General features: G+C 33.8%; 1 protein-coding gene across 4 annotated transcripts in view; it reads left to right on the forward strand.

The window, feature by feature from the left end:
* ANKRD13C (ankyrin repeat domain 13C) overlaps positions 1-15157 on the forward strand; it is an 80638-nt gene that overhangs the window by 18583 nt on the left and 46898 nt on the right. For 2 of the 4 annotated variants that reach the window (XM_073788408.1, XM_019919842.3), the window contains exon 2: positions 5981-6022. The exons of the other annotated variants lie outside the window; for them this stretch is intronic. In XM_073788408.1, the coding sequence (XP_073644509.1) occupies positions 5981-6022 (42 nt within the window). The remainder of the gene's footprint in view (positions 1-5980; positions 6023-15157) is intronic. 4 annotated transcript variants of the gene reach the window in all.

The following is a 15157-nucleotide window of genomic DNA, read 5'->3' on the forward strand; positions in this document are numbered from 1 at the left end:
AAAGTGCTAAGAGAGTAATTATATTTTGATAGAAGTTATGATCATTAGCACTCATAAAAGTATTGCATCTTTATGCACTAATCAAAAGAGTATAAAAAAATAGAAAGCAAATTATTAACGAAGATGGAGAAAAGTTAACACATAAAATCAAAGTAGAACTTCTGCCTCTAGTAATGATGAACTAGATAATGAGGACAACTCTTCTTTAGAAGGCAATAAGAATAAAATATTCTACTTTAAGGACATTGGAGAGCTAATGAGGTAGGAAGGGATACTGGGCCAAGATCTGGCAGAAGATGGAAATCCAAAGATGCAAACCTAACATTTGAGGTTACTTTTCCCCAGCAGCTTTTGTGAATCCAGAAGAAGCAGTTAAGAGGCTGAGCAGTACTTAGACAGCCTTGGTGAGCTAAGAGGACAAAAGATGGAGGTCAGGGCCCACCAGGTGTGGGGTATCTCTTAAACATGCTGCTTTTGGGGATGGAAACTTGAAGAGCTGCTTAGGAATAAGGTTGAACTGCAGGTAAATCAGCTCTGATATAGGTTGAAGCATAGCTTTGAGTCATTTGTGAGGGCCGGAAAAAAAATGTCAATCCCTGGATTAGTCTAGTACCCCCAGCCACATGTCAGAAGCAAATAAAAGTCTCTGTAGAATTTGTTTCTTAGGCTTCAAGATTTTTGCAGAAGGAGTTAATTAAATATGTTCAGCATACAATTCAAGATGACCAGCATTATAGGGAAACTAGACAACATGAATGAGAACCAGAGAGAAGCAATAAGAGAAACAGAGCCATCAGAGCTTCATTTATTGTAATTATTACTAGACAGACTTTATTTTTTATTTATTTACTTACTTAATAGAGGTATAGTTGATTTACAATGTTGTGTTAGTTTCTGGTGTACAGCAAAGTGATTCAGTTATACATATATATATTCCTTTTCAGATTTTTTTCCATTGTAGTTTATTACAAGATATTGAGTATAGCTCTCTGTGCTATACAGTAGGACCTTGTTGTTTATCTATTTTATATATAGTAGTTTGTATGGACAGAGACTTTAAATAACAATGTTTATTATGTTCTTGGGGGATGAGAGACAAGTTTGAATATTTTAGTGGAGAACTGGAAATTATGAAAATTGAAGTAACATATTTGGAAAATAATTCAATAGAAATTCTCAAATGGAAATATATAATAACTGAATTAAAAACTAAATAAATGGGCTTAATACAGTTTAGATCCTGAAGAAGACAGAACTCATGATCTTGGAAATATGTCAGGAGAAAATATCTACAATGAAAAAGGGAAAGAAATTTTTTAAAAATTAAAAATGGTAAGAGTAGTTCTATGTTAATTGAACCCCAGGAGAGAAGAGAGAGAATATGGGGCTAAAGCAATATTTGAGGAGACAGTTGCTGAGAATTTTCCAAAATTGATGAAAGACACCAATTCAGAGATTTAACAACCCAAGTCCAACCCAAGTAAAATAAAAAAAGGATTCCACATTGGAGTGAAATGGCTGAAAAAACAATCTTAAATGCAGCCAGAGAAGTCACATTACTTTAAAAGGATCAGTAGAAATTCCTACAGCTGACTTCTCAACAAAAAAGAAAACCATAAGACTACATAGAATACTGAAGAAAATAACAGCCAATCAAGAATTATATATCCTGTACAATATCCTCAGAAGTTGAATAAACATTTACAATCAAAAACCTAAGAGAATTCACTTATCAGACCACCACTAAAAGAAATACTGAAGGATGTGTTTCAGATAGAAGAAAAATGATTCTAATGGAAGGCTAGAGAGGTAGGAAGGAATGAAGAGCAACAAAAGTGGTAAGAAATCTTAAATGAATATTGATTCTATAAGGTTCAAATAAAGACTCATGGCACTAGATAACAGCATATAAATTTGGATGGAGGGAATGAAGTTAGTGTTCTAAGGTCAATGACTTGCTCTCAAGAAGGGAATGTGCCATTTAACATTAGACTTTGATAAATCAAGGATGCATATTGTAAACTCTAGAGCTGTGCTGTCTAATAGAAAGCCAATGCAAGCCACATTTATAACTAAGTTTTTTAATAGCCACATAAAATAGAAGTAGGTGAAATTAATTTTAATACTACATTTTATTTAACCCAAAATATCCAAAACATTATTTTAACATGATGATCAATATAAAACATTATTGAGATATTTTACATTCTTGTTTTTCATACTAAGTCTTCAAAATCCCACTTATGGCACATCTCAGTTCAGACTAGCCACATTTCAAATACTCGGTAACCACATGTAGCTACCATATGGGACAGTGCATCTCTAGGATAACTACTAAAAGAATAGTAAAATAAATAAAATATATACCTTCCATCCACAGATAAAAAACCAAAATGGAATAATGAAAATAATCAATTTAGAAGAAGGTAAGAAAGATGAGAAAAAGGAACATGGAACCAGCAGGACAAATAGAAAGCACAAAGCTGGATGGTAGATTTAAACTCCAATAATATCAGTAAGTATAACGTATGAGGCTGGATTAAATGCTCTGGTTAAAAGACAAATATTAGCTTACTGTATGAAAAAACACCCAACTACATACAGTTGGAAACACATCTGAAATATAACAATATTGAAAGTGAGAGGAGTGAAAAATGTATTCCATGTAAATATCAATCAAAAATTTTGGAATAGTTATATTAACATAATAGTAGGTTTTAAAGCAGAAAACATCTGAGATAAAGAGAGGTGCTTCAAGATGAAAATCATTTGTTGAACTAGGAAAGTATGAGGATTTGATTTGTACTTAGTAACATAGCTGAAAATATATCAAGCAAAGTTGCTAGAAGTACAAGAAGACATAGAAACCCCCAATTACAGTGGGATATTTTTAACATTCCTCTTTCTTTAACACGCTGACAAAAAACCAGTAAGGATGTAAAAGATATGAACAACACAAACTGGATCTAGTAGGTTTATATGAAATGCTGTACCCAAAACCCTTAAGATACATGTTCTTTTCAAGGTTACAGAAAACATTTACAAAAATTGACCAAACTTGACCATAAAGCAACTCTCAACATGTTTCATTGAGATTATACTGAGTCTGTTCTCTGATCACAGTGTAAGTAAACTAGAAATTATTAATAAAAAGGTAAATATACTAGGAAATGGTAAAAAAAATCAAACATTTAAGAATCTATTTCAAGAAATTAGAAAAAGAACAACTTAACTTGCTTTATTTCCCAAGTTGAGTCTATTTTACCCAAATAACATAGAAGAAAAGAAGTAATAAAAGAGCAAGAATTATTGAATTAAAACAGACATTAAGTAGCAACATGCCAAAACTTTGTTCTTTAAAAAAGTGCATAAAATTAATAAACCTCAGACTGATCAAAGAAAAAACACAAGTAACAAATATGAATGAAAAGTGGGGCATCTGCATAAATTTTAATGTCATTAAAAAATCATGGATATTGTGAACAAAATGTATGACAATAGGTGGCAATTTATATGACATGGACAGAATCCCTGAAAAATTTAATTTGTCAAAATGCACACAAAAAGGAATTAGAAAACATAAGTACTCTTGTTATTATTAAAGACAATGAATCCGTAATAAAAATGTTCACTCAAAGGAAACTCCAAGGCTAGATGGTTTTACAAGTGTATTCGTGTAAACATTTAGGAAAAATAACACCAAAAGTTTTACAATTACATTACTTAATTATGGAAACATTTGAGTTTGCAACCCTTGCCTAAGGTAATGCCTGTCGCGTTTTAGTGATCAGGTTTCTGTAACTATTTGATATTTTTAAGGTTTGTCTCTATAGTCAGAACTTTTTCTTATGCCTTCATTCACGAATGCTTATTGACTATTTTGAATGTTAGATGTGTATTGGAAGCATTTCATATACATAAATGAACAAAATATGTATCTAGTTATCCTGAGGTTAATGTCTAATGAAGGAGACAGATGTTTACACAAAAAATTTAAAGTACAGTTTAGTGTGAAAAGTGCTGCAATAAAAAGATGGGTATAGAGAGCTTTGGGAGCAGTGCAGAGGAACATCTGATTGTCTAGAGAAGACTTCAGTGAATAGGTGATGTTTGAGCTAAGCCCTAAAAGGTGAGTATTAACTTGCCAGGCAGATCGGGAAGGAATATTTAGGAAGGATTAATAAAATGTGTGAATATCGAGAACCTGGCTTATTGGAGAATTTATTGTATGCAGTTCAGGTGAAATACAGGGTAAAGAAGAAAATAGGAGAAGAAAGGAAGGTAAGGACATATCTCAAGAACCTTTTATGCCATTTTAAGGATAAAATATGGACCACTTCCAGCCTTTTAAGTGTAACATGGTCAAGTTTTTGTTTTAAAATTATTATTCCAATATAGAGAGGAGATTGAAATGGGGCAAAACTTGAGGCAGGGAGACTTGAAGGTTGTTGCAGTAGATATTCAGGTAAGGTGATGAGAACTTAAACTAGAAAAGAGGTGGGAATTAGGAATGATAATCCAAAGTAAAGGTTTTGGTTTTGGCATAGTGTTGAGCTTTTGTTTCTGGCACCAATTTGTCAACAAGTTTGTTTACTTTTTATGACTGCTTTTTGGTTTTGATAAATTGTCATAGAATGTGAATGCAAACTTATGAAAATAGTTCAATATTTAGAAAAGGTGGAAGATGATCTTATTCTAGACCAATAAAATTGGAAATTGATACTTATACATGTGGATTTCTTTTCTTTTTTTCTGGAGCTGATCAGAAACAAAATAAATGTTTAGATTAACAAGGTACTGTTTTTAGTAAAACAGAAAATGTGTATCTTCTACAGACCCACCTAGGATTTAGCATTTTGAGACAGAAGAAATTGTTTATCTTTGCAATATACTTTTTTTTTTAAGTTGAAGTATAATTGTCATACAACACTTTATTACTTTCAAGTGTATAACAATGATTTCATGTTTGTATATAGTGAAATGATTACCACAAGAAGTCTGGTTAATATCCATCACCATACATAATTCAAAATATTTTTTTTTCTTGTGATGAGAACTTCTAAGATCTACTCTTAGCAACTTTCTAACATGCAGTATAATAATAGTCATGCTGTATATTACATCCCTGTGGCATTTTTTTGACTGAAAGTTTGTACCTTTTGATTCTCTTCACCCATTTCGCCTACCCTCCCATTCTCCACCTTTGGCAACCACCAGTTCATTCTCAGTATATATATATATATTCATATATATTTAAAAGATTCCACATATAAATGAGATAATACAATATTTGTCTTTATCTGACTTATTTCACTGAGCATAATGCCCTCAGGGTCCATCTCTGTTGTTACAGATGGCAAGATGTTATTCTTTTTTTTAATGGCTGAATAATATTCCACTGTGTGTGTGTGTGTGTGTGTGTGTGTGTGTGTACACACACACACACACACACACTGATTTGCTTTATCCATTCATCTGTTGATGGACACTTTGGTTGTTTCCGTATCTTGGCTGTTGTAAATAACGCTGCAATGAACATGGGGGGGTGCATATATTTTTTCCAGTTAGTGTTTTCATTTTATTTATTAAAACTTGAGGACTGGGATTGGGACTTATTGATATTTATGAGCAAGGATGAGTATATATATAGTAAGGTACTTAAATTGTGTGATGAATGAACAAAGATTGATATAACAGAGAAATTAGCAGCAAAGGAATCTGACATCTGTTTGGAGAAGAAATCCCAAAAGCAAAATGGAAACCTTTTACGGGAGGTGGGGGGAAGAGGAGTAAGATACCTTGTGTTTAGAAAGCATGGCATCCTCTGACCCTCACTTTGCCACATAAGCAGGATCATTTTGTGGTCACATTATTTTTGCTTAAAATTTGTCAGTGAAATTTCTGAAGGAGCTGAAACCACCTTAAAATAATTTTTCTGATGTTTCTACACTAATTTAATTTATTTTTGCTTTTGTTTTAGGAAATACTCCTTTACATCTTGCTGTGATGTTAGGAAATAAAGGTTAGTAAATATGTTCTTTTTTTGTTTAACTTCACTCATGTATAGTCAGTTTAAATATTTTAAGATGAGTTTTACGTTTTGAGTTTTAAAAAATTTGCCTGATTATTTGATGTGCTAATTGAGTTTAGGATTCAGTATATTAAAAAACACAAATACTTTCTCATTTTTCATAGCACTTTTTTCAAAGAATTAGTGGAAGTCTTATACTAATCTTTATGCCTTTTGAAGCTTTTTTTTTTTTCTTGTTTGGTTATTTTATCAAGGAAGTATAATTTCAGGAGACTCTTGTTTCCAAATATTAAGTTTTATTAATTATTGTAATACTTTTAATATTCAAAGAGTTTTATAAGATTCTTTAATATGGACTATTTTATATATCTAAACTCATAAGTCTAGATTTTTTATGGTAGATGATAATAAAAAGTTAGTACTTATTTATTCTCCAAAAAGAAAAAAGGAAAGCAACAACTCATAGACAGGTGATTTAAAAGATCTACTTTTTAAGGCTATTCCTAGATGCAATAAGTCTTAGTTATCTGGATTCCCAGTAACCCTGGAAAGTGAGGATTCCAGATAGCTGATTGGCAACCTTTTGAGTGCTAGATTTTTAAATTTTGGATGTGTTTGATAAAAATCTTTGGAAAACATATACTCTTGAATTTTTAAACAGGCTAATTTTTGTTAACACTTTTCTGATGATCTAGCTGTATCATTATGAACATCTATTATTGTTATATAGTGTGATGTGGCTGTTGCTGTAAACATTTGATCTGAATGTATGATGATCTGAAGGATGTTACTAGAACTTGCTTTGTTGAAAAAAAATTCTTTTGTTGGTTTGGTTTTATTAAGTTCTTGTGCTTAGGTGAAGCATATGATTTGTAGGAAATTTAATACTACATAAATTGGGGGCTCAAATCTTTATTTCTTTATTTAGTTATGTTATTTTTTTTCTCCTTCTTACAAGGAAGAGACTCAATCAAGTAACCTTTTTTTTTTTTGCGGTACGCGGGCCTCTCCCGCTGCGGAGCACAGGCCCCGGACACGCAGGCCCAGCGGCCACGGCTCACGGGCCCAGCCGCTCCGCGACACGCGGGACCCCCCCGGACCGGGGCACGAACCCGCGCCCCCTGCAGCAGCAGGCGGACTCCCAACCACTGCGCCACCAGGGAAGCCCAGTCAAGTAACTTTTAAGTAAAGAGAGATTCATTAAGGTGCTACATATTATAGAAATTCAAGCTATGGGGACTAGCTATGTCTCAGGAAGAGTAGTAACCAAGACAGTCTGGGAGATCAGCGATCCTTTCTCCCTTCCTCCCTCCCCCTGTCCTTCCTCCCTTCCTTCCTCTCTGTCTCCCTCCTTCCCTCCTTCCCCCGCCCCCACCCCCACCCCCGCAACCTTCCTCCTTCCTTCCCTTCGGATATGTATATCCATCTATTTGTCCAACTATCAATCATCTATCATCTGTCTGTCTCTTATGGTGCATCTGCTGTTCTTTCTTTATATATATATGTGTGTGTGTGTGTGTGTGTGTGTGTGTGTGTGTGTATACACACACATATATATATATATATATATATATATATATATAAAATATTCTCCCTTTTCTTGATTGACTTTTCTGTTTAGTGAAATTGACCATGACCCAAAATAACTGTTCTAGGTTCCTAAACCTTCAAGGCTTTGATTTCAGTGTTCTCCACCAAGTAGTTCAGTTTCTTAGGTTCCTGAATTTCTGAACAAAAAGTTTGATTGGTCTAGTTCATGTCGAGCCAAGTCACAGTGATGAGTGACTGGCAATCTCATGAATTGACTTTGGGATATATATTTACTCCTGTGAAGTTAGCTTTAGCTTGGCTGGCTTTGGGTGAGAGTTGGGAGTAGAAGAGGAAATCAGGAATACAGAGGAAGAATGTTTATCAGGAATATTGGCAGGGCAGACAATGATAGTCATCTTTAGTATAGATACCTTGGTGAAAAGATATCAGATATAGTTAGCTAAATTTGAGCAGTTAAAACTTATGCTTTCTTTCAAAGAACATTCGATCAGAACTTTAGAAAATAACTGGAATGTATTCATTTACAATATGCTAGATGCTTTTTTTAGGGCTTTATGTATGTTTACTCATTTAACACAACAACCATGTGAGGAAGATACTATTATTATCCCTATTTTACAGATGAAAAAGTTAGCTCTGAGAAGTTAAGCAACTTTCCCAGGGTAAAGTAGCAGAGTTTTGACTTGAACTTGGAGTATCTTGTTCCAGAGCCTGGATTCCTGATTATTATGGTGAATTGCCTTGCTCTCTTTTCACTGTGAACCATTCAAAAAGGAAATGGTCTAAATCAAAGTTAGCTAACATGCATCGTGCTTCCCTCCTGTTTTTGTGGAAAATATAGTTAATTTGATGCCAAGTCTGATTGCTATTCTAAATTTAGCACTTTAATAGTAAATATGGATTTGCCAGGATTCGAATATGAAATTAAACATATCTACCATCCTAGGTCTAAGTGTTCTAATTTTCAGTAGCGGTATTGTTAGATTTCATCATAGGATTGTATCAGCCTATCCAAAATGTGTTTCACAGAATTAGTTTCATTGGATATTGATAAGTTTTTAGAGGAAAATAGTGCTTCCAGGTCAAATTGATTCTGAAAATAGTGAGTTAAGTTTTAAGCAGTTTTGTTTATTGTGGACCTTCTTAGAACTTTTGATATGCTAATATTCATTGTGACCTTCTGAATTGGAGCCTTCTGTTGGATATAGAGTCATTGTTCCAATAGTTATTTGGTATTTTCTCTTTTTCACAAGTATCTTGAGAAACTAGAGTTCTGTGGAACATATTTTGGGAAAAACTTGGTTAGATGATTCAGGATCTGCAAATAATGTCAGTATTTGCTCTTCCTGAGTCTTTTTCATGTAGAGTAGGTACAGCCATTAATATACTGATCAATTTATAATTTTCCATTTACATTTTTCCAGTTGAATACTCTTTTTTGCTTTTTTTTTTGACCTTTTAATATTTTTGATATTTGGTTGCATAGGAGTGAGATTGAAATATGTAGTGGAAGATAAAACATCTACCTTATACTTAATTCTGTAAAGCAATTTTACATTATACCATTGTTCAATCTGTGCCACTTTTATCTTCTCCTTTAGAGATATACTATGCCTTTAGTGACTTCACTGTTGAAGGGCACTTTCTGTTTGTATACTTGTTTGTAAACATAGTAAAAATTCCCAGGGTATTCAAATATTTGTTGATTGAATTAAAGAGAGATACCCTATGACCTATACACCTTTATTTACTTCTCTCAGTCATCTTAACCTACTGAATAACCTTATTTTTCACCATTGAAGTCTGATTTTTTCTGAATTTCTGAGTCTATTGACCATGTTTGCCATGTTGGCTGGCAAGTTTTTCAACTATGGATTTGAATTGAAATGGAGAAAAACATTATACTTAAAAGATTTCAGGAATCTTTAGGAGGTGAACTAGAAGACTAACCTTTAATTCTTATTCTTTTGGTTAGACATCAGAAAAAATTCTTCAAACCAGTTGCTGCAACTTTTAATTTATTATCAGTATTTTTTGGAACTGCAGTTTTCCATTTTTTTTCTGAAATAAGTCTAGAGTTAGTTTGATTTTTCATCTTCATAAGGGTCTCTCTGAATATTCTGTTTTGTTCCCAGTTGTCCTATTTATCCCATTCACTCTCTTTATATTTTGTCACCTGTATAGCTCTGGTATATTTATATGTGATTTCTGTTTATCATAATTTCATTTTGTTTAGACTCCTCAAGTCATAACTTCTTTGTGGCGCATTTGTGCATTTTTAAGCCTTACTGCCTGATTGTTAACTGCCTTTTTTTCTTATTATTCATTGTTACAGTTGCTGAGAGAAGGCATTTGATTGTTCCAGTTTTTTTTTTTTTTTTTTTAATGTATGAGACTAGGTCAGAGATCATGGCATATCTATGATTTTCTGGCTTTTCGTTAGTTGCTCATTTCTACATCAGTTGAGTTGTGATGTGAGCAAAAGGCCTGTGGCAAGGTCTGTGGCGTATGAGAAAACGGTTGACATCTTTAATGTATATATAAATCATACCAGTTATATACCTTAGTTTATGCAATTGGTATATTGCTTTAGATACTGTTGTGCATCTTCCTTTTCAATATTTTTAAACTAATATTTTTTCTTTAATGATTTTATGTTATTAATACATGCTTGATGAAACAATTGAAATAATACAGTATACAGATGTATATAAAAAGCATCATCTCTCCTACATTTTTTCTGATGTAATTAACATTAATAGCCTAGTGGGCATCCTTGCACACCTTCCTCCTTGTAATACAGGGGCTTAGTTTGTTTTTACTTAAGTTGAATCACTGCATCTAGTACTTTGCCATGTTTTTCCTTTCACTCAAAAGTTTATCATGAAATACAAAGTCTGTAGATATCTATCCATGTTCATGTTCCCCTACTTCTTTATTTATGCACACAAACACATATTTACATAAAACCCCCTGGTAGGTTTCTTTAGGAGAGTGTCCATTTTATTTATTTATGTATTTATTTATTTATTTACTTTTGATTCTTTTCTTTGGGGGGGAGTATAATTGCCTTACAGTGTTGTGTTAGTTCCTGCTGTACAACAAAGTGAATCAGCTATACGTATACATATATCCCCATATCTCCTCCCTCTTGAGCCTCCCTCCCACCCCGCACCCCCCCAACCCCCACCGTCACACCCCTCTAGGTCATCACAGAGCACTGAGCTGAGCTCCCTGTGCTGTACAGCAGCTTCCTACTAGCTGTTTTACACATGGTAGTGTATATATGCCAATGCTACTCTCTCAATTCGTTCCACCCTCCCTTTCTCCCTCTGTGTCCACAAGTCTGTTCTCTACTTCTGCACCTCTTTTCCTGTTCTGCAAATAGGTTCATCAGTACCATTTTTCTAGATTCCATATATATGCGCTAATATACGATATTTGTTTCTCTCTTTCTGACTTACTTCACTCTGTATGACAGACTCTAGGTTTATCCACATCACTACAAATGACCCAATTCCGTTCCTTTTTATGGCTGAGTAATATTCCATTGTATATATGTGCCACATCTTCTTTATCCATTCATCTGTCGATGGACATTTAGGTTGCTGCCATGTCCTGGCTATTGTAGATAGTGCTGCAGTGAACATTGGGGTGCATGTGTCTTTTTGAATTATGGTTTTCTCAGGGTATATGCCCAGTAGTGGGTTTGCTGGGTCATATGGTAGTTCTATTTTTAGTTTTTTAAGGAACCTCCATACAGTTCTCCATAGTGGCTGTATCAATTTACATTCCCACCAACAGTGCAAAAGGGCCCCCTTTTCTCCACACCCTCTCCAGCATTTATGGTTTGTAGATTTTTTGATGATGGCCATTCTGACCGGTGTGAGGTGATACCTCATTGTGGTTTTGATTTGCATTTCTCTAATAATTACTGATGTTAATTTTTTCATGTGTTTTTTGGCCATCTGTATGTCTTCTTTGGAGAAATGTCTATTTAGGTCTTCTAGAGGGTCCATTTTATTTATTTATATATTAAAAAAATTCTTTTTAGCTGGTCTCTCTATCATCTTCTCTCCTTATTAACCCCCTTCTCCCATTAAACATGGTAATCCGTGTTAACAGCCTGCTAGGTATTCTTCCATACTGTTCTCCATGCTTATTATTATATACAAATATGTGTGTATGTATCTAAACACACATTCATATGTGTAGTTTTTATTTATTCCTTTATAAAAACATGTGATCATAATATACTTCTCCATTGAGCAGATATATGATTTAGCAGTGCAATGTAGACATTTCTTTCAGTCTATTGGGATGACTTAAATTCATTCTTGTTTTTAATATTTGTCTTTTTTATTCCTTTTTTTCTTTCAATGCTTTATTATGAATAATTTCAGATATACAGATAAACTGAAGGATCATCACTATGAGCATTCAAATACTCTCTACCTAGCTTCAATAATTGTTCACATTTTATCATTTGCTGTATTTTTCTCTTTATCTTAGTGTTTTATATGTGTGTATGTATATATATATATATATTTTTTTTTTTTTTACTATTTTTGCTGTAACATTTGAAAACTAGATGTAAGCATCATGACATTTTACCACCAAATACTTCAGCATGCATCTCTAAGAATAAGGACATTGTCTATCATGACCAAAATATCATTATCACACCTAAGAAAGATAATAATATTGTTATAATATCTGATATCCAATCCATATTTAAATTTCTCCAGTTGTTCGAAAAATGTCTTTTATCGGTGTTTTATATTGAATCAAGATCTGATTGGGATTCATTCATTACATTTGGTTGTTTGTTTCAGATAATCTAGAAAAGTTTGCCCACCTTTTTTCCCCCTTCCTTTGTACCTGACTTTTTGAAGTGTCTTCCCCAGTTAATTTGTAGAATGTCTCCCATCTCAGTTTTGCCTGATTATTTTCTCATAATGTTATTTAACTTGTTCCTTATACTCTGTTTTTTCTATGAATCAAAAATTAAGTATCGATGCTTTATTAGATTCAGGTTAAACATTTCTGGAAAGAATACTGCAGAGGCTTATGAACTTTATATTGTATCACATTAGGAAACATAATTTTAAGTTATCCCACTATTACTGCCACTAAGTTTTTTTTTTTTTTTTTTGCGGTATGCGGGCCTCTCACTGTTGTGGCCTCTCCCATTGCAGAGCGCAGGCTCAGCGGGCATGGCTCACGGGCCCAGCCGCTCCGCGGCATGTGGGATCCTCCCGGACCGGCACACGAACCCGTGTTCCCTGCATCAGCAGGCGGACTCTCAACCACTGCGCCACCAGGGAAGCCCTGCCACTAAGTTTTGATCACTTGTTTGAGATGATGATCTTCAGCTATCTCTACTGTAAAGGAACACTTTTCATTTTATTAAGTAATCTTGGGATGATACTTTAAGTAAATATCTTATTTCCCAGCACATAGCCTTTTACCTAGTGACTTTAGCATTCATTGGGGTCCTTTGCCTGTATCAGTTATTACATTGTTGTTATTGCTGATTTTCTAGTTTTATCATTTCTTCTACATTTATTAGCAGTCATTCTTCTATAAAGGAGAACTCATTGTCCTCTCATTTTTTGATGTCATTATGGGCCTATCAGTTTTTTTTTGTTTAATGTGTTGTAACTAGTCATTATTCTTTTTGATGCTCAGTTTCTCAAATTTGGCCAATGGCTGACCATTCAGGTGGCTCCTTTGTCCTTTTGACTCTATTCTTTAAAAATGCCTGCATGTTATTAGTCCAGGGATATAGAAGCATCATGCTTTAGTCAGTCATTCTCCCATGATGGATATTCATATTTGCATTATAAATAATCCTAAAATAAATGTTCATGTACATATATTCTTATATATTACTAGCAGACTTTCTTAAACACCTTTGTGGAATTTCTGTATTTATTTTACTTTATTCTGATATAATTTCCTGCTAATGTAGATGTTCCTTCTGTTACTAGGAATAGTGCTAAAACAGTGCCATTCTTCCTCCACCTCAGCTCACTTGTATTACATTACAACTGTCATAACACCTTTATTTCCTTCAGAGCACTTATCATTAGCTTTTTTTATTTATTAGTTTACTTAATTATATTTTAATATTGGAGCTCTCTGATAGCAAGATCTTATCTTTCTTCTCACTAATCTTTCTTCTCACTACTTATATCCAGGACCTAGTACTTAGAATTGGCATATAATAGGCACTTGGTAAATATTTGCTAAAAGACTGATTGAATGAATGAATCATTCATTTAGGGAATTTAGGTTGGATAGCCATCCTAAATTTCCCATGAGCCTTGGTTTCAAATGTTTTTCTGCCTGTTAATATGCTTTTTATTTTGAATTAAAAACAAATTTCCTCAATGTATACAAGTGTCTATACCTTAGACTTTTTTTCTTCTGTAGGAAACTTTTATTCATGTTGTCATATATTATGTTCTTATTTTAAGACTCAGTTCAGATTACCTGTGTTAAATGTTGGATATGCCCCAGCCACTGGAGTTGGGAACAGTAAATACTATATAAACAAAACAATTGAAACCACACAATCCATTGATGAAGTACTATGTACATTAATTTTCCCATGAATAACTGGAAACGTTGAGAGCAATGATTTATACCCACCACCCCTGAACTTATCAGCCAAGATCCAAGAGGCCAGAGATCCCTCGGTGCTTCCTAAAATATCCAGTGTTGGGAATTCCCTGGCAGTCCAGTGGTTAGGACTCCATGCTTCCACTGCAGGGGGCATGGGTTCGATCCCTGATCCCTGGTCCGGGAACTAATATCCTGCATGCCTCAGGACATGGCCCCCCACCCCCCAAAAAAAGGAAGAGATAAAAGAAAAATCCAGTGGTTTGGGAACTGTGTCCTGAGCATAGATTTTTCTTTTATGTAATTATTCTGTCACTTGTGGCACAGTCTTCAGTGTTCCCCTTAAGTTTCAGTGGGTGACTGTGCCTGGGCTGGATGGTGAGCTTAGTATACCTTAGACTTTGTTTGATTACTAGAAGGACTGTCTGGATTTGTCCTTGTAGTCATAAACAAGTTTTTGTCCCTTTTGGGTGTTTTTCTGAAATAAACGAATTGTAAAATTTGAAAAATAAGGGTTTGTGGAAACGTTAGTGATTCTTTTTGAAAATACTTTTTTTCCCCCTGAAATAAATAATGAGCTTTCCATTTGACCTTGCAGATGTAAGGTCTTATTAGATAGTGAAATTTTTAGGTAAATTACTCTTGAGTTTCTTGGGCTGTCTTTTATAGTATGGAAACATTCTCAAAATACCCTTGGGAACAATTATTAGGGAATATAATAGTTTCTTTGCAGAGAGATCCAATTTATTTTTAGGTAATAGAATAGATACTTCTTGAATCTAAGGATCTGAAATAACCTGGTTTAGATACAGAGGAATTTTAAAAATTATTTAATTCTCTATAGTATAGTGCTTATATCATAGATCTATTATATTAACTTGATTTCTTGAATTTTTACATGAGTTTTTAATTTAGAGATTCTGAAAATTGCATGATGTTTGACGTTAT

The sequence above is a fragment of the Tursiops truncatus genome, chromosome 1 (genome assembly GCF_011762595.2).
Source record: "Tursiops truncatus isolate mTurTru1 chromosome 1, mTurTru1.mat.Y, whole genome shotgun sequence".
Lineage (NCBI taxonomy): Eukaryota > Metazoa > Chordata > Mammalia > Artiodactyla > Delphinidae > Tursiops > Tursiops truncatus.